We start from the raw sequence: 19,584 nt of genomic DNA, 5'->3' as shown, positions 1-19,584 counted from the left end.
ATTTGTTCATAGCTACGCATGTACACAATGATATAAATAAATACGACAGTTAGTTGAAATTAGTCTAATTGAAATTAATGGTTAACCATCCTGCTTCTATTGCACAAGTTAGATTTTTCTGTTCATTCTTATATCTTTGGGATTACTGTTTTTTCTTTAATCGAGTGAATTAAAAAAAAGAGTGATGGAAGGAAAATCTTGCGTGCTTGGATCTTTCTGAGAGCGACTAATGTACATTTTTTTTATAACAATAAGATTGTAGATTAAAGAAGTTCATGCAAAAATTCTTCTTATAAAAACGATTTCATAATATCAGCGACAGTAAAAGAAAAAATCGAAAACTCATTTTGATTGATTTGGCGGTTCTAGTCTTAAGAATCTACGTTTCATAATTAAACTGATTATTTCATGCATTTGTGTCAAAAATGAATAAATGAAGAAAAGAAACAGTAAAAGCAGTAGAATATTTTCGCTACTTTTTGACGTGAGAATGCTTTTAGTATCATTGAGAAGGTTGTTAATAGGTTCTTTTGGTTAAAATCTTAACCTTTTAGGTACGGTTGAATGCTGCGCGAGGCTATTTCTCTGGACGGCAGAGTCTGATACTATATATACAGGGTGTCCCAAAAATGTCTCGCAATCCGAAAGTGGTGGGTTCCTCGGGCCATTCGAAGCAACTTTTTCCTTTACAAAAATTTTCTCCGAGGCACGGTTAACGCGTTATTAACGAAAAACGGTGACCAATGAGAGGCGAGCTCGGCTGGCGCGAGGCGATCGAGCCAATGAGCGGAACTGGGCTTCGTGCGCTGGTTGGCTGGGCCGCCTCGCGTTAGCCGTACTCGATTCTTATTGGTCACTGTTTTTCGTTAATAACTCGTTAACGGTGCCTCGGGGAAAATTTTTGTAAAGGAAGAAGTTGCTTCAAATGATCCGAGGAACCCGCCATTTCCGGATTGCGAGACATTTTTGGGACACCTTGTAGACTGTTGTAAATCGATGTGAAGACAGAAGAAGTGTGAAACAATGCATATGAAGACAATTATTTGGTTCAAACGATGAGCGAGTGAGCTACTAGAGCAAGTCACTATAGTGGCGCGTCGTCCAGAGAGATGACATCCGCGAAAGCCACTATAGTGGCGTGTCGTTCTGAAAGATGACATCCGCGGAAGCCACTATAGTGGCGCGTCGTGCCTAAAAGGTTAAAAGTGTCGAACAAGACATAAAATGGAAATGATAGGGGCAGTAGTGTAATCATCCAAATAAGCTCACAGATATTCGTCGTAACTGAGACCGTTGTCGTCGCTGTTGGGAAAGTCGCTGTAGCAGATCACTCTGACTTCGCCGTTTGCGTAATTCTGTGTGAAGGTAGTGTAGAATAGCAGCATCGGCAACGAAAGTACTGCCCCTACGATCCAGATGATGATCGCTATGCAGAGTGTGGCTCTTTTACCCATACGTGGCCTCAACGGGTTCACAATGGCCATGTACCTGTAACGAATCACAGGATGTTAATTGAAAATCTTAGACCGTCAGAATTCATACGATCGTAAAGTGTACAGAGATGGAGAAAAACATTTACTTTATAGTAAATTTATAAGTAAAGAAAGAGACTTGTGCAAATTTTCATATGTACAGATTATTTTATAAACATCAACGTAAGACAATGATCTCTTTGCAGATTAATTTGCTCGTGGTTAAAGTAAAGTTAAAAATATTAATAATTGCCAGTGACCACGTGAGCTTGCATTTTACGTAGGTGAATCTTTTAAGTTTTTAGATTTAAAAATTATTTGGTAAAAATAATGGTAGCAATTCGTTCCGTTTATATCTCTCTTGGCAAGAATAAAATCTTGTCAACGAGCTTCGTATTAGGTCTACCGGAAAGTTCTGTCCGTTTGAGAAATTAAAGGAAATAATAGATTTTTCATAAATTTAGTAATATTTATTGTACAATATAATTTCCGTCGTTACTTGTGACCTCTTGCCAGCATGATGGCAATTTGTGAGCAACATTTTTCAAAAATATGTCTCAAATGAACATGTGCATACCTATTGAAATTTGCAAGGACATTATCAGACAGAACTTTCCGGTGGACCTAATATTTATTAATTAAATGCACAAAGGTCTTCAGCCTGATTGCTAGAAGATCGAGTAGATGAAACACGAAACATTAAAAACGCTTAAAGAATTTGAAAATACTTGTTCAATCGTCAGGGAGATCTTTTGTACGCTTAGAATAACGAGCAGACAACTTTTCTGCTAAAAATTCGTAAAACCGCACACGATTCATTAAGAATCTGCGCGGATCACAGACAACGCACGTTTACGATGGAACAAAGATAACTTTGAGAATTTGATTAAAATTCTTCACGCGACTCGCGCGGTTACAGGTGGTGGTAATCGAGATAAGATTTCGCCCGAGGCGGACCCCGTCATAAATTTGCCGGGCAATGATCAGGATAGTAAATCAGCCTCAAACGAGTCAGCTATTTGCTTCGACGAATATGGGGCCAATAGTTCGGAAATTTACCGGACCGTGTGGAAAGTCGTTCGTGTTTTTTACGGATCCATCGGGGACAGATCAGGTTCTGGGAAGATTTTTACGAGGTCTGCGTTTGTACCGTACCGGAGGAACTGTTTGTCCCCGGTATTGAAGAAAATCAGGGAAAACGTTTATGGAGAAGAAGCATCGCTCGCCGATGTGCAAGTTCTCTTCCGTGTTATCGCATCTGAACGCTCGAAAATGGGAATTGTCGTGGAACGGCGCAAAAGAGATTGCCCGGCGATAAAGTGGAGAGACCAGTTTCGAAATCTATTTCGAAGTATTTTTCAGTTGACCGTTCTATTTTGTCCGGGCGTAAATTTTAAGCGCGCGGCACGCTTTATCTTGAACGACTTGTACGCTTTCCAGACTTCGATCAGCGACGAATCCCGTCGCCGTTTTCTTGCCCGTGAAAACTACGAAAGAGGGCTCTTACACGCGGGAAATACAATTGGCATTTCTATAAAGAGCTGTCCAAACCAGTTTGTAAGGAACGGTCCAGTTTCACTTTGTAGTTACGGAATAAAATTGGTGATTCCGAATGAAACAAGCTCTCACAGAACTATGAAAATAACCGAAACGAATTATGTCGATGAAAACTGCAGTTTCTTTTCATTAAAGTCATCGTGAACATCCAGTGAAGGTTTTGTGACTTCACTCTAACGTTATACAACTCGTCGCAAAGAATGAACATTTGTTATTTTTAACTTGCACGTATTTGCTATCTCTTCCTGTTTCGTCGCCGGATTTTCAATGACATTTTATACTCAGCAGTGCGATAACTGCGAATCAAATTTCGCTTAACGTAATTGAGTAAATTAGTTGCGATAGGCTACGAGTGCATGCATAGGAAATACATATACGATACCATATCGTACGTAATTTATCTTCAACTAGCTGCATCGTAATTCATGTATTGTTCCGTCACGTAGAACCTCCCGCAGACCTCTCTCGTGAAGGGTTTATGGCACGGACCAGCGTGGGTCATCTGAGGAGACGGAGACCTTTTTTGGCAGCTGCCGAACATCCGGGCAGTGTCTCCGTCTTTTCAAATGATCGCGACGTGTCGTAAATCCAAAAGGCCCGAAAAAACCTCCCGCAATAATACTTGAGATTTTTGAACGCGTCTTGGGAAAGTTAGTCCCAACCGTCGCGGGGATGACGTCTCAAGGCCCGGAGGACCTCCCCAACCACGCAATTACGTGTCGCACCCCTCTTCAAGACAAGGCCCGTGCAGGACGGTACGAGAGGGTGGTGACGAAACGTTCGGAGGACGCTGATTGGGAAATCGTAATTTTCGAGAAAACTAATCAGCGCATCCAGGCATGGAGGTGGAGGTTCCTTCAAGAATCTCAAGTGGGGAAAAGGGTATAAAAAACGCGAGCACTAGTAGTGTGAGAGTAGTGGTTAGAGTAGTTCAAGACTAGTGGTTCAGTAGTGATTCAATCCGAGTAGTGGTTCAAGAGTGGTTCGGTAGTTTTCAAGCAATATTATTATACATTCTCGATACGGAGTCTCACCCGTGCGTCGAACAGTCTCAATCGTTCGGAGACTCACTCGTCGCAACCGGAGACTCATTCGACTCGGGAATTCAATCGCTCATTCATTCAAAATCGGTCAATCGGACCGATAACCATTACAAAACCGACGCGTCTTCAGACAAGTGAAGCCCGGGCCTTACAACCCCGGTAGGGTTGACGTTCGATCCCCGCGCGTCAAAAAGGCGTCGTAAAAGCACGGCGCTACATGTATAGCCTTCGGTCGGTGGTACACGTTGCGACGCTGCCCCGATCTTCGCGAGTCCCCAGACGCGGACAAGGGCGACTCCGGGATTCTAAGGCCCTTAGGCCAGGTCACGCACGGCCGTACGTGCGTGGTCCACCTGTCACAAGCTCGATCCCCGGGAAATTCGGCGCGGAGCGCGATACCGAGTTCGGGCGCCAGGCACCAGAACAGTGCCACGCGAAACGCGAAATGCTCTTCTCCGCCGCCGAATCGGAAACCAATGGGCGCGAGAAAGATCTACGAAGCAGGAGTCCAGATTTTTCGATCACGCGAATATTAGTGATAGGTGACACGTACGGCCAGGCGGATCTCGCGGACAGAATTACGACGCGAAGATAGCTTCTAAATTAATTTTCTAATTGAGTCAGGTGCTACAAAATCGCGCAGCCACGCGGCTGCACCCGAGAGTCCGCTCTCTTTACAATTTTAGCGGAGGATGGTCGTCCACGGCGCGCAGTTGTAATCTTTTCAAATCGGTGACGAAGATGAAAGTCGCCACGAAACGCAGATGTCCGGCGCAGTTACAATGTAACCGTCGAGCCCGCCTACGAAACGCGGGGTGCACGAGAGCACGGCGGCGGCCGACGAAAAGTCGGCCCGAAAACACCGACACTGCGAGGATTCCCGATTTCTTCGAAATTATAGGATTCGGATTCCCCAAACAAGATCGCGAATCGTACCGGAATCCCCGTGCTGACCTACGCGTGCAATATCGGCGACCGCAACGCTTCTCCTGACAACGCCAAGTCCCTGAGGAAACCTTCCCGGCGCGACGGAGGCTCTGCGAAACGTCGTCGAACGTTCCCTCCCGGGAACGGAGGGTGTCGTGGGGGCGAGACGCGCCTCCACGCGCGCGAACTCCGAGTTCTCCGAAGGGCAGTTCGCCCCCGCGTTTACTTCCGAGCCACCACGCGATATTAACCCTCAGCACTCCGAACCATTCTGGACGTTGGCTACCAGCTACTCAGCGCCACTTTTCGGCAGAAACGGGCATTTACAGACCCTCGTATTATTTAGTATGGTTTTGGAACTAACTAACATATTATAATGTTATTGGACTTATATGAATTTGGCTGTATTGGGATTATGGAATGGAAATGATTCTAATTCTTTGCTTTAGAAGACTTTATTTTAATCCTTTATTGAGAGAAGGTATATGAGCGAAACCGATCGAGCGACCAAACTCTACTGAGAGTCCGGTAAGAAGAAACGCTTCTTTTATACCCTTTTTGGGTTCGTCGTGTCCACCAATCAGAGACGTTTTATTTGTCGCGTTTTACATTGTATACGTGACGCTGGGACCCTCAAACAGTCAGGGCACGATGTACATCAAAAGGTACCGGCGATGATGTATCGCGGCATCTAATATATACAGTTTACATCACCGTCGCTGCCCGCTGACGGAGCCGGCGAAATGTAAACCGATATCTTAACTGAAGATATCTTACTAAGTAAACTATAGATTAATTTTTGTTCGAGGCTAAAATTTCAACAGGCTGAAATCGAGAAATTTACAGAAAAATCAATATTTTATTTCTTATAATTTTGTTATTGTTTGTTTTATAATTTTGTTTTGTTGTTGTAATCGCTATCTATGCGAACTGTTTCTCTCGTCGCCTTGTTGCTTGGACGATATCACTATCACTGCTATCAAAACGATAGACTAACTGTAGAAGAAAACCTTCTACAGTTGGTCTTTCTAACATATCTGTATAAACGTCTATCTGGAGCTCATCTTCACTACTACTTGTGTCATGAGACTCATTCGTGTTTGAACGTTTTGCCATTGTTCTAATAAAAAATATGGATAAATACATAGGTTGAAAATTTCACGAGATGATATTTACGAAAAAAACTTTTACCAAACAATTTATTTACCAAGAGAAGAATCACTTTTCCAATTTTTTCACTCGTTAGATCTATCTGTACCGCTCGACGCTTCAAACCAGACTGAGTTCAGCTTTGAAAATCTTTTCCTCCAGATTTGATGATTATAAATCTCACTATACAGTGCGTGTTATGTTCGCATACCGATCTTTCTTCTACAAACTTGCCTTATCGCTCTTTTCAAATGGCGCCTTTGAAGTGCTCGAACCGTCGTGAGCACGCCTCTCACGTTCTCGTCAAAACCCGCTGACATTTCTTGTATATACTTAGTAATTTTACCATATTTTGATTTGATTTCTTGTGCCATTTCAAGAGGAAACTTCAGGGAAACATGCACGTCTCAAAAAGTTGCGCTGAAATAACTCAATTCCCCGTAATCACTAATAAACTTTAATGTCCCACGAGATGGGACATCCGAGTGATATGCTAGAATTAGGATGTCCCACGAGAGGGGACAGCGGAGTGCAAAGGGTTAAACGAAGGATCACTGAAAACGACTTACCGCTTCTGGTTCGCTCGTCCCTACTCGCTCTCTCTCACTCCTTCTCGCCCGTTTTCTCCCGCATTCTTTTCCTTGATTCCACTCGCTAACATTCGTGATGATTCCTATTGCCCGCACGATTCGCTCGACAGTGATCCTTCACGATTTTCCGACCGCGACGGAGCCCGATCCTTCGTACCCCCCATCACTCTACTTGCTAACGGGTCTTAGTCCAATTGGCCTGCCTAATTACGCGACAAGGAATTTCCTCAGGAAGGCCTGTCCCGCGGAAGCCCTGTAGCCTGAGGCCGAATCCGACTTTTCCCAAGGGCGGTCGCTCCTGGCGACCGGAGGAGTGTTCCCAACATCCTTCCAGGGCACTCTCACACCACCCACGCTTCACGGAGCCCTTCCGTGCGGGCTGAGACGACTGCAGGATATCGAAATATGGATCCTCCTTGCCTGTTCCGATGTTTTGATGGACTTCTGGTCCTGGTCGTTCCTGGGTTGGTTGGCCCGTGTGCGAGGTGTCCTACGCGCGCGTGGGACGTTTTGAGGGTGGCCAGCAATAGGGTACGGCCCCATTCCGGCCGCAGCCAAGGGATGCTTTTTCAGAGGGTCCGCTTGGTTCGCTCCTGAAAACTCCAACTTGCTCGGCGGGGGGTACGAATTAGCCGGGCGCAAGTACACCGAATTTTTCTCCGGGGAGTGCTCTCGTGTCGGTGTCGAGCTCGCGCGATCCCAGAGGGGATGATCCGGTCCACTGCCGTGGCGTTTTCCTCCGCTTATAAAATGACGGGGTGACGCCACACAAGCGCCACGTCACTACGTATATAGGGTGTGTCAGGTGAAACGCGCAAGCGAGTCGATGCGCGGGTATAGCTAAAAGCAAAAAGGAAAAATGAGATTTTCATAGAAAATCGAGATCGAAAATTCAGTTGGTGATAAGTTCGCGACGAGCTTCTCAGCTTCGGTTTCGATCTAAAATTAATTTTGCGGCGCGCCCACTTGCGAATTTCTGTGTAACCCAAGATTCACTTTCAGCAGCTGTGTGTATAACATTTCTCGGTGTAAATAATTCAAAGGCAACGGCGCAGAACCATAATAACTCTGTCGGATGCAGAGCCAGTGTACATTCTTTAAGATAAATGATTCAATCCTAGTCTCTCTCTCTCTCTCTCTCTCTCTCCCTCTTTGCTGGGAATGCCTTCGTCAAGCACCGAGCAAGTAAAATTAATTAATCGTGTACTTTAGCCGCGAGATTAATAACTCGTCGTGGTCAGCGATTGTTTTATCGGATATTTATAAACGATTAACACATTGCGGACGGGGCTCTGCGCGTTCAACACGCCCTCAAAGACCGCACATTTTCGAACGCTCCAAAAACATGCTTGGCAAGTAACAGGAAGCGGATACGCACATTTCTAATTTGCATTTAGTATTCTTAACCCGAGAAAGATAACCTACGTCGCAGAGGCGCCTGCGAAGACTGTTGATTTTTGTTAATTTTTCATAGAGGTCTAGTGATTTAAGTTTAAAATTACTTAAAATATAAAAAAATATAATATAAATGCATTTTATTTTTACAATAATGCCAAACCTTTAAAATGACTAGATTAACTTAAATAAATATCCATTGTTAGTATAAAATTGACGCCTTAGAAAAGCATGCGCCTCTGAAGCGTATGGTTATCTTTTACGTACGTTGTCATATGGTTATCTTTCTAGGGTTAAATAATACTATATATACATAGTTTATATATCTGTTTATTATATAAGATTTTTTACATTTTAACTATTATTTATTATACAAATTTGAATATTGATTTAGAGTGGCTATAATGACTGATCATTTCTACATGCTTGGAATGATTCATTTGTTTCGCTAAAATTACTTAGGAATGCGGGAGGCTTCGTTACCATGGTTACGTAACAGAAATATTTGCGGCTGGTTGCTTGTTGCCGATTAAATAAAAGAAACATGAAAACGAGATATCTCGTGACCCGTCCGGAACGTTCAATTTGCTAAAAACGAGATATCTCGTGAGCCGTCCGCAATGTGTTAATAATACACGACGCATCGTGTTCGATCCTAGAATCACGGCTGAAAAATCGCAAAATTCTCTCAGCGAACGATACGAATGAATTTATAATCGTTTGGTTTCAAATCCCGCGCGATTACAGACCTCGAAAACCTGCTCAAACGTTCGTACAGATTTTATGTTGAACAGACATCATTTTATTCCGAACAAATGCCGTTTCATTTTGAAATTCTAAATTATTTGGTTTTCGTTCGAGAAACATAATTACTCTATTGTTCGAGCAATTTTGTTTCTCCAGCGATTCGGTTACTGGAGACAACTGCGCCAGCAACTGCGGCTGTTTATTTTGCTATATACGGCATTACCGTAGGCCGTGGGCGATTATGGTCGCCAGAGGTATAGCAACCACGGAACAAGCGACAATGGCCGGCCGGTGCTTAGAGCTCATATTTTAAAATAATAAACACGCGATACACACCCACGCCGATAAGTAATATGCGCTGAATATGCGCACACACCCACGCGGATAAGTGATATGCACGACCTTTGCGAATTTCGAGCATAATACGTGGAAGTCGAGGTATTCGAGGACTTAAAATAATTATATAAATCACATTTCCGTGCTATTTCATGCAATTATGTAAATAACATTTGCGACGGAATAATCATGTAAATTACATTTTTGTCACGTGAACATGAAAATGCAAGCTCCGCTTGTAATATTGCCAACGCTTCCGTAGAGTTCCGTCGTGCCAATCCTTTGGGCATACCAAATCTTTGCTGCTTCAACGCTGCAACGGCGGGTCGTTCTTACTTTCATCATTATTGTTTAACATGTTTCTTAAGACACTCTTTGTAGACACGTTAATTTTTCTATTGATTTTTGCAAAACATGCGAACGTTTTGATCAAGTGTTAGCGAGTGTTAACGCGGATCACCGTTCATATTGTACTAAAATTGCTTGAATTCCTAATTTTGCCATGCAAGAGTTTGTAAACAGAGTTGGTTTTTAATCGATTACTTTTGTAATTGATTACGAAATGTAATCATGGTAATCGTAATCATTAACACGTTCCGTGCCGAGCTTTTTTACTCGAATCTTCACACTTTGATATTTTACTAAAACTTGATGTATTACGTGCAATTATTAATTCTCGTACACATAACAACGTAACAAAAACTTATCAACGCCCATTCTTGCGGTGGAAATTGATTCTTCGGTTCTAAATTTCTTGTAAACAATTTGTTCAGTTCACTAAGTAAACATGCAAGCGTGTACCATCGATGGTACACGTGGCACGGAACGTGTTAATCAATTAATCGTTACTAGAATAAATCAGTAATCATGATTATATTTGATAATCTGTAAACGCAAAAGAACGATTAATTTGTCTTATCTCATCGCTTGATATTGGGTCCGGATGAGGGAGCCAACCGAAAAAAGTTTTCCGTTGAGTTACGAAATACATACAGATTTTCTATAGTATTCAGAATTATGCCAAATATTTTTTTAGCACTGAAGGGAAGGTTAGCGAATCGGAGAGCGTGTTTGAGGTTACTATTAATGCAGTTTATTGAATTGCTATCGATGAGCACGGGCGCGACTAGCGTGGTGTCGTAGGACTAGCAACTTAGGACAGACTGAGCTTTTTGAGTTGCGCGTTTGTCGCTTTTATAGTGGAAGAGAAGACAGGAATAGATGGACTTTCGTAGGAAAGGAGAAAGTTGGGAAAGTCCCGTGCGGGTCGAGGTGTCCAGATGTGAGGAGAATTGTTTTATTAGGGGTGCGTGATTTTTAGGGAATTTTGAGGATTAGGAACGGTACTTGTTTTATTGCTAGCGGCCGCGCTCAGGTAGAGGGATGCGACGCCACATTTTACTTGATCATAATCGAAAAAAGTAATCGTTATATGATTAATAATTATTGTGTTAATCATGACCGACGATTACATTTGCTTCGATTACTTGAGTTATTCATTTAATCACGATCACTCGATTAATGAGTAAGTAATCGTGATAATTAATCATGAACATGATTTCACGTTACTCGAAATCGTTAATCATTAATCAGATTACGTTTCGACGATGTCTGTTTAAAAGACGATTTGACTTTCTCGAACGAAACTTCTAAATTCATATTTTCGTAATAACACCGAACTCTTCGTAATCGTGAACGTCCTTCTAAATATACAGGGTATACAACTAAAAAAAAATAAAAAAATAAAAAAAGACCTTCGATCGATGTCAATCATGTATTGTCAACAACGATAGGCATTTCGAAATGTGTTAATAAACACAGCTTACATAAACACACGGCATGTGCTGATCTATTCAAGCCAATGCTTGCAGTAACAGCAAGTTGATTACTATTCCTATTCTGAGTTTTTGTTATAACTTCTTAATAAAGCTCTATATGACCTATGTTTACATAACATTTTTTTCTTATTTTGTGCCATAGACTACACTAACAAAGTTTGAACATTAAAACCTGGGGCACCCTGTAGAACGGAGAGAACTGTAATAATTCTTTTGGTCATTTTAAAGACGACTTCGCTTCCCGCGAGTTCCTTGATGGCAATTCAACACTCGTGGAAGATGTTTACTGGACGTTCCGCATTCTGTTTATGATCATCGCGACCAAAACAGCACATAACGCAGCCAGTCAGAAGTAATTCCGGTTTCTAAGAGTGCGGAAGTAAATTGCACCGAACTGACTAAGCCCGCCATTTGTACGGCGACACGCTGCAATGCGTTCTGCGGTCGAAACGACCATAATGAAAGGATTACCAGCGTGGAATTCGTTCGAACTTACTGTTTTACGGTTTGAATAAAACCCTATCCCGCGAGCTGATGTTGCGGGATATACATTTCTCATTACTCTTCCTTCATTGTTACAATTATCGCTTCGCGGTTTTCCTCTCTTATTCCGTCGACCGTGCACAATTGCTCCTCCGTGGAAAATTAAGAAAATCTGTCGACGTCCGAACCTGGATCAGCGCCAAAAGAAATCTGACCTGACGAATTAAATTGAAGGCCCGCATTAATTAAATTCTATACGTTATAGATATATTCTCCGTTGCTGTTTCACGGTATTCTTTTGGTTCGTTTATATAAGCTATCGAATTCTTGTTACTAGACCGTGGATTTGATGCATTTATAATAAAAATGAGTTAGCAGCACTTTAAAACAGCGAGCAATTTAAAATAATTGAAGACTATCAATCTGCTATTTTTAACTTGTTAAAATTCATTTCAAAATTCAATTCAAACAATTTCTATTTTGCATGCGCAGTCCACTTGTTACATGCACACTTCTGTCGATATGCGATTAATTTATAAATATACAGTATTGCTTATAACAATTTCTATTTTGCATACGCAGTCCACTTGTTACATGCACACTTCTGTCGATATGCGATTGATTTATAAATATACAGTATTGCTTATAACAATTTCTATTTTGCGTACGCAAAATTATAAATATATATAGTATTGCTTATAACGAAATAGGATTATTTTGGTGCAATTCAATTTTTGGTACATTGTTTCTATGTTAACGCTCGTGCGACGGGTCCATTTGGACCCCGAGTATGAATATCGTTATTTGACTGTCTAGTTTCTGACAATTTATTTCATTTGTCGCGTATTTCGTTAAGGTCCGCAGATACATTAAAAGATCTAGATCAACTTATAAATTATCCTTTCTGATATTTTTTATCGTTTTCATTCTCCGATCGTTTAGCCGAAATGATATTTTACGTTGACACGCAATCATAAGTTTAATGCATACCGTAGGATAGCGTGTAATGGAAAAGGCAGTGACCCTGTGTGCAAAGATAAATAGAAAACGTTGAATAACCTATTTTGTGCGTGACAATGGGAAAATTGGTTTTGAAAATTCATCGAGTGTGCTTGTCCCAACACTGGCCACTCTCGAATACGGCTGACCATTGCTGACTATTTCTACTTGCAAACACGGTGGCACGAAAATACCTCTTCTATATCGATCGTTTTATATTTAGTTTTATTTTATTCTACTTTTAACGCGGCGAAGCGACAAATACAACACCGCGTTACTGATAGTAACTCACAGTGTGCAAGAATTCATGTTTCTAAAGAAATACTCTCACGAAAAAAAAACCGTTGTGTAACATAGTTCTTTTTTTCACAGGCTGATCGAGAAGAATCGATCGAATTCGAAGAATTGCGAACGCAAGATTACGCAGCGGCGAATTTTCACCCGCTATTTTCAGACTGTTTAATATTCGTAATCCTAATAGGCACTATATTATGCATTGAGATTTCCCCGAGCGAATCTCTGAAACGAGAATTCCCTCCGAATAGGCTACTCTTCCCAAGGGCTCCCCCGCCTTTAGCCAGGGGAGCGCATAATCACGAAATGTTATTCAATTCAAATAAATACTCCCTTACCGCTTGTATTTCATCTTATATAAACAAACATTCTTTTATATTCAACGAAAGCTGCTTAACAATTGTTAAGAAAAAAATATTCGAGAGAAACAAGCAGATTCGGGACATTATAATTATAATATAATTAGAATTGTTATTATAATTATCATTATTATTATAATTATCTGAATGAATTCTCTTTAGTCGAATATTTTATTCGAATAACGATTATTCATTATACGTCGTAATTATTCTATCCATTTATTGAAATAATTCTTTGCTCGTTAATATCACATTTTAGTATTTTATGACAGAAAAATAGTCCTTTCAATATGAAAAGGGATCGAAAAAAGTTAATAAAAATTTCTGAATAAAAGAGTATTTAATCAAATTAATGACATAAATATAAAAATTTAATTCTTTAGTTACTATGATAGAAAAGGCTAGTCGATGCTATACGCGAACATTCTTGAAGAAATACCTAATCGAATGCAATAAATAAAAACTCGATTGAAAGTAATAGTATTTCATACAACGTTTCGAGAAAAGAAAAGGAAAAATGTTACTTTCAAGCTTTCTTCATCTTTTAAAAAAGATTAATTGTCTGACATAGTTACGTATTAACTGATAGCGGTTACAAATTACGTGCATGATGTAGTTAAAAAAAACAAGTATAATTTCATTATAGAAGGATTTACAGTTTTTGAGATGATGGCAATGTCCCATTGAATACGTGTCCCGTTCATGGTAGTTCTCCCGTGCACATGCTCTTCTGCCTTTTTCATCTTTATTAGTAGCGATTCTCGGAAGTTTGAAGCACGACAGGTTCTCGCAACTCATCGTCCCGTGCGGGTGATATCTCGGCCTGAAATTTCTGCAAACTTTCTGATGCCTTCTGGACGCAACCTTTCAAGGAACTGTATACACGCCGCGCCGGCACTTACTAACTTGGTGTATGCCTTGCCCCAGAAACAAGGTGTCCGATCAATTCCGTCCAGCCGAATGTTTCTTAAACCAGCGCACCGTCCTTGATACACGATGCGGTCTATCCTTTGTTCCATTTTCATTTTGGTCCCCTGTTAATTTGGCGTTGGTGGTTTGCGAGTTCGCGTGATCGAAATTCCAAATTCCCTTGACCTTTCGTGATCATCCGCACACGGTCCTTGACAATCGATTTCATGTGAAAATTTTCTTCGACGTGAAATTTTCGAGAAATTACCTGCTAGAAGAATTTCATTCTGTACTCCAAAGAATTATTATCACTGGTTAGTTTGTTGCAATCTCTTTGTAAAACGTAGGCGCGACTGTTACAATCGGACACGGGCAAATGTTATTTGAAATTGTTGAAATTTTAGCCTCGAACAAAAATTAATCTATAGTTTACTTAGTACTAAGATACTAAGATATCGGTTTACATTTTCGCCGGTTCCGTCAGCGGGCAACGACGGTGATGTAAACTGTATATAATAGATACCGCGATACATCATCACCGGTACCATTAGATACACATCGTGCCCTGACTGTTTGGGGATCCCAGCGTCACGTATACAATGTGAAACGCGACAAATAAACGTCTCTGATTGGTGGATAAGACGAACCCAAAAAGGGTATAAAAGAAGCGTTTTTTCTTACCGGACGCTCAGTAGAGTTTGGTCGCTCGATCGTTTTCGCCCATATACCTTCTCTCGATAAAGGAATAAAATAAAGTCCTTTTAACACTTTATCGACCGCTAGCCTATTTATCGGCTTTTCGATTGCCAATGTTTATCGATCGCTAGCCTATTAATCGGCTTTTCGATTGCCAATGTTTATCGATCGCTAGCCTATTAATCGGCTTTTCGATTGCCAATGTTTATCGATCGCTAGCCTATTAATCGGCTTTTCGATTGCCAATGTTTATCGATCGCTAGCCTATTAATCGGCTTTTCGATTGCCAATGTTTATCGATCGCTAGCCTATTAATCGGCTTTTCGATTGCCAATGTTTATCGATCGCTAGCCTATTAATCGGCTTTTCGATTGCCAATGTTTATCGATCGCTAGCCTATTAATCGGCTTTTCGATTGCCAATGTTTATCGATCGCTAGCCTATTAATCGGCTTTTCGATTGCCAATGTTTATCGATCGCTAGCCTATTAATCGGCTTTTCGATTGCCAATGTTTATCGATCGCTAGCCTATTAATCGGCTTTTCGATTGCCAATGTTTATCGATCGCTAGCCTATTAATCGGCTTTTCGATTGCCAATGCTTATCGACCGATAGCCTATTAATCGACTTTTAGCTATCGACGGTTTTCGCTTCTTTACTGTTTTGTTAGTAGCTGACCTCCTGTATGCTGACCTCCCCATATCCTTATGAATTATAATTATAATAATTATTATTATTTATTATTATTTTTAAAGGAATAAGCACAACACAATGAATAGCGAAAATTTAGCCGGTACTGGGAGCAAATGCGCGCGCGACTAAGCCAGTCCTTACTGAGTGGCAGCCTCAACCACGACCGGACGATAAAGTGTTAAGCAAAGAATTAGAATCATATTCATTTTCATTCCATAATCCCAACAGAAATCAAAGTGAGATAAATGATTACAATTCGTTATTTTCGCGGGCGTTGCTTGCAAATAAAAATAATATCGATTCATTTGAGATAAATGAATAAATCATACTAAAAATAACAACGAACAAAAAGATTTTATCGTATATATTTTATCTTCGCAATAATTTGTTTCAAGCAAAAAGGTGTAAACCAGCCTTAAACATTACATTTAACTTCACAATTATTTCGAATATGAAATGATATTTCAAATAATGTTATTCCAGAAGGGACCACAGACATGAAAATAACTACGATAGTGAAATAACATGTTATTTAAAATGATATTTCAAATCATGTAATTTCAAATGTGTCCTGGTCTGGTTATAATATAATAAGTAGTTATAATAATAATAAGTAGCGTCGAAATAACTGTTTCGTATTTCAATTTATCACTAACATTTATTTACTTAACTTAGCCAGTTAGCTGTTTTCGACGAGTATCCTCAGAAACAGCTAGTTGGTTAAACGGTGGTGATCGGTTAAAATTTTGGAACGTTGCTACGCGGGACACATTGGTAATGAAACTCGCGTGACATCAAATAATGAACAATAAATACTAATCGCCCTGCGCAGTTAAAAAAAATACGCGTAATAAATAATGAATTCTAATGAAATCCTATTTTATGGGTTGCACAGATTGCTTCAAGAGTAGTGATTCAGGAGCAGAAGTTATTGCCAACCGCCCCAGGAGAACATGTCCTATTGAGAACTTGATTGTTGTGCAGAGAAAAAGCAATCAATGCGCGGACCTGTAGATTTTCAAGATTCATGCGCTGCTTGTTGAACTACGATTCTTCAATCGTGTTGTTAGCGCGACAACAAATTGCGCCATCGTTTGAACTCGCCGCTGGTCGAACCAGTGCCAACGCAACGCAACAACGAAACGTTTTTACTGAAATCGGTTTCCGCTATGCGGATTTTTTGCATTCATGACAAAAAATAAGTAAACTTAAGTTAAAACAGGGAACGCATTTAGAGAGTTTAAAAATACGCATTATCGCATTATTTTCGATTTATTGAAATTAGAGAAATTGCAAAGAAAACTTTTTAAAGTGTTTAGAAATAAAAGCATTTTTAATTTATTGATATTCCTAAGAATATTAGTAGATTCTGTAGACAAGTGAGCCGTTTATTTTGAAAGTGGCATAAGTCACTTTTTCAAAAAAATCGAGTTAATGGTAACACTAATTACAATTGAACGGTATCTTTTCATTTTTTAAAAATTTGCAATCAATAAGTTGAGAACTATTGAGATTTGGTATAACAAACATGTTTATTTTGAAAGTGGCTTACTGTAAAAGAAATAGAAACGTGTGATAAGTGTGTGTGAAGTATTGTTTGGAATTATTTTCAATATTTTTAAAAAAGTTGTGATCACTGGACTCATTTTTATAAGTGCGAAAGAATAGTCCAGTTTTGTAAATTATATTATAGTGATAATAATAATAATATAATAATATAATATATATAGAGAGAAATGGATCCGTTATACGCTGGATCTCGTCCTGTTTTTTCAGCAAAATACAAAGACACGATGGACTTGCTTAATTATATACCCCCAATATACCACAGTTATTTTAAAAATTTGAAAGAAAACACGATTTTCGAGGACTTAATCACTCCTATTGATGACGAAAATTAAATTGAACCGATGTATTTTCATATAAATTACTTATACTTATGTTTCAAAATGTATTAATTATTTTTGTATTTTATGAATATTAAAATAAAAAATACTTAAATCAAACCTTTATATTAAATATGTTCATGGTATAAATTATTATTATATATGTAATTTACTCAACAATTTTAGTAAATCACTGTCCTTTCAAAACATCACTTCGGTAAAATACGTCGGACAAAATCAATATATGGACCGTTTATTTTGAAAGTGGTGCAAGTCCTTTTTTTTAGAAAAAATGAGATATGACGTAATTTATGCTTAATTTAGTGTAAACTTTTTTTTTTGTTTATAACTAGTTAGTATTTAATATCTTAAAAAATGCCAATGCTTTGTTCAATTTAAAATTGGCCGGTAAATGAAATTGCGTAACCATTGATTATGAAAGTGGTGTAAGTCCAATTTCCATCACGATGCCAAGCCACATGAAGAGCATAAATAATTAATAATACCAATATCTTGTGTTAAGTTTAACAATATATAAATATAATTAACGTTCAAAATAAAAAATGCTAATCCGATTTTATTTCTTGTTATTATTTATAAACAAAATTGGATTAATATGAGATATATTTTAAGTGATATTTGTTATTTCAAAATTGAAATTAAATGATATTTACAATTGACTAATTATGAAAGTGGTGTAAGTCCATTTGCAGCCTGGAAATTGTATATTATTTTAGTTAAATTCGCCTAAAAGAAATTTATATAATCAAATTACACATTGATCTGATCAGATCTGCTAACATTCAATTTTCTCGAAACGAAAGAAAGTGGACTTGCACCACTTTCAAAATAGTCGGTCCATATGTCAGTCATTTTTCTAAACTATTTATTTTGAAAGTGGCTTAAGTTACTTTACCGTAATGAAAAGTGGTGATTTTTTAATGTTTATACGAAATTATTTATACTGAGAAAAGTATCAGTATCCTGAGATAACAAATACAAATAAATCTTCTCGAATGTTAGCATCCATATTTTGAAACGTGTTAAAACGCAAACCCTTAAATATATCGACTTAAAAACAAAGTGACCTATGCCACTTTCAAAATAAACGGCTCAAGTGGAAGTAGACAATTTTTATTTTGCATAAAAGTTCGTGAGTGTTGACCAGCGTGTGTTTATTCGATCGTTTCATGCGTCGCATTAATTCTCTCTTGCTCGAATTAAAGAGGATATACTGATCGAGTTCAAATTATTAAGAAAGCAAGTCGATTCGGTAGACAAATGGAATTGGACAATTCTTATTTTGCGCAAAAGTTTGCGTCTACCATTTTAAAAAGATATTGTTAAAAATTTGCGCAACGTAGTATATGTTCGATCAATATTTGACGAATTCTATGAATTAATACGAGGTTTCATGTGTCGCAGACGCCTGAAGGGTCATTAGTTCTCCCTGAAAAGTTTATCGAAGGACGAGGAGCGGATTTATCGACCGAAAATTATGATTTCATTGAATATAGATTACCAGCCTTCAGGCACGCCGCTCTGACAATGAAATTGACAAAGATTTATGCGCAGGATTGAGATAAATTCGAAGTAATGGTTACTCTGATTGATGAGACTTCCACGAGACAAGAGCCTGTAGTTCGCTATCGAGTAATTCAATCTCTCTTGTAACATTTTTATTTATTGGTAAAAGTTTCATTGGAACTGATTTCGATGTCCCGCTGAATAACGCGTCGAATTACAGGGGGCCGATAATATACTTTGTAGTTTCAATCTTCATTATCCGAATTCTCGTGTTTCATTGCGGTGTAACGAACGGAGAGTTTTCCGACGTGTTTTTTCTTACTTCTTCTTGAAGGCATACGCCAGGCTGGCGCCAGCTGGCGGGTTTCGCTCCGTATATCGTGAGTCAAGTACCTTCGAAGAGGTACGATGACGAACCTTCTGGAACCGGGGCACATACGGACACGCTCACCACAGTTTCCCAAGGAAATTTTGAGCACATAAAGGTCCCAAACGTACTATCTTTTACCAGTCTATCAAGTTGTTAAATTCAATTATTCTACTTCCTGCTTCGAAGCATTACAGTAAATTCTCCCTAATTGATGTTCAGATTGTGCACAAAAGTGGACAATTTGGGAAGAGGAGATACGATTATTCGAGCCTCGCGCCATGTTTTTATAATTTCTGACAATCGGCACCTATGAA

At 39.3% G+C, this 19,584-nt stretch overlaps 1 protein-coding gene across 5 annotated transcripts in view; it reads right to left on the bottom strand.

Annotated features, from left to right (window-relative positions):
- Positions 1-19,584, bottom strand: part of LOC117217656 (tachykinin-like peptides receptor 99D) — a 227,025-nt gene that overhangs the window by 34,119 nt on the left and 173,322 nt on the right. For all 5 annotated transcript variants that reach the window (XM_033465462.2, XM_033465438.2, XM_033465430.2 and 2 more), the window contains exon 4: positions 1,270-1,488. In XM_033465462.2, coding sequence (XP_033321353.1) covers positions 1,270-1,488 — 219 coding nt within the window. The remainder of the gene's footprint in view (positions 1-1,269; positions 1,489-19,584) is intronic.

Source organism: Megalopta genalis, chromosome 17, assembly GCF_051020955.1.
Source record: "Megalopta genalis isolate 19385.01 chromosome 17, iyMegGena1_principal, whole genome shotgun sequence".
Lineage (NCBI taxonomy): Eukaryota > Metazoa > Arthropoda > Insecta > Hymenoptera > Halictidae > Megalopta > Megalopta genalis.
Note: the sequence above shows the minus strand (reverse complement) of the source record. Positions and strands in the feature narration are given on the sequence as shown.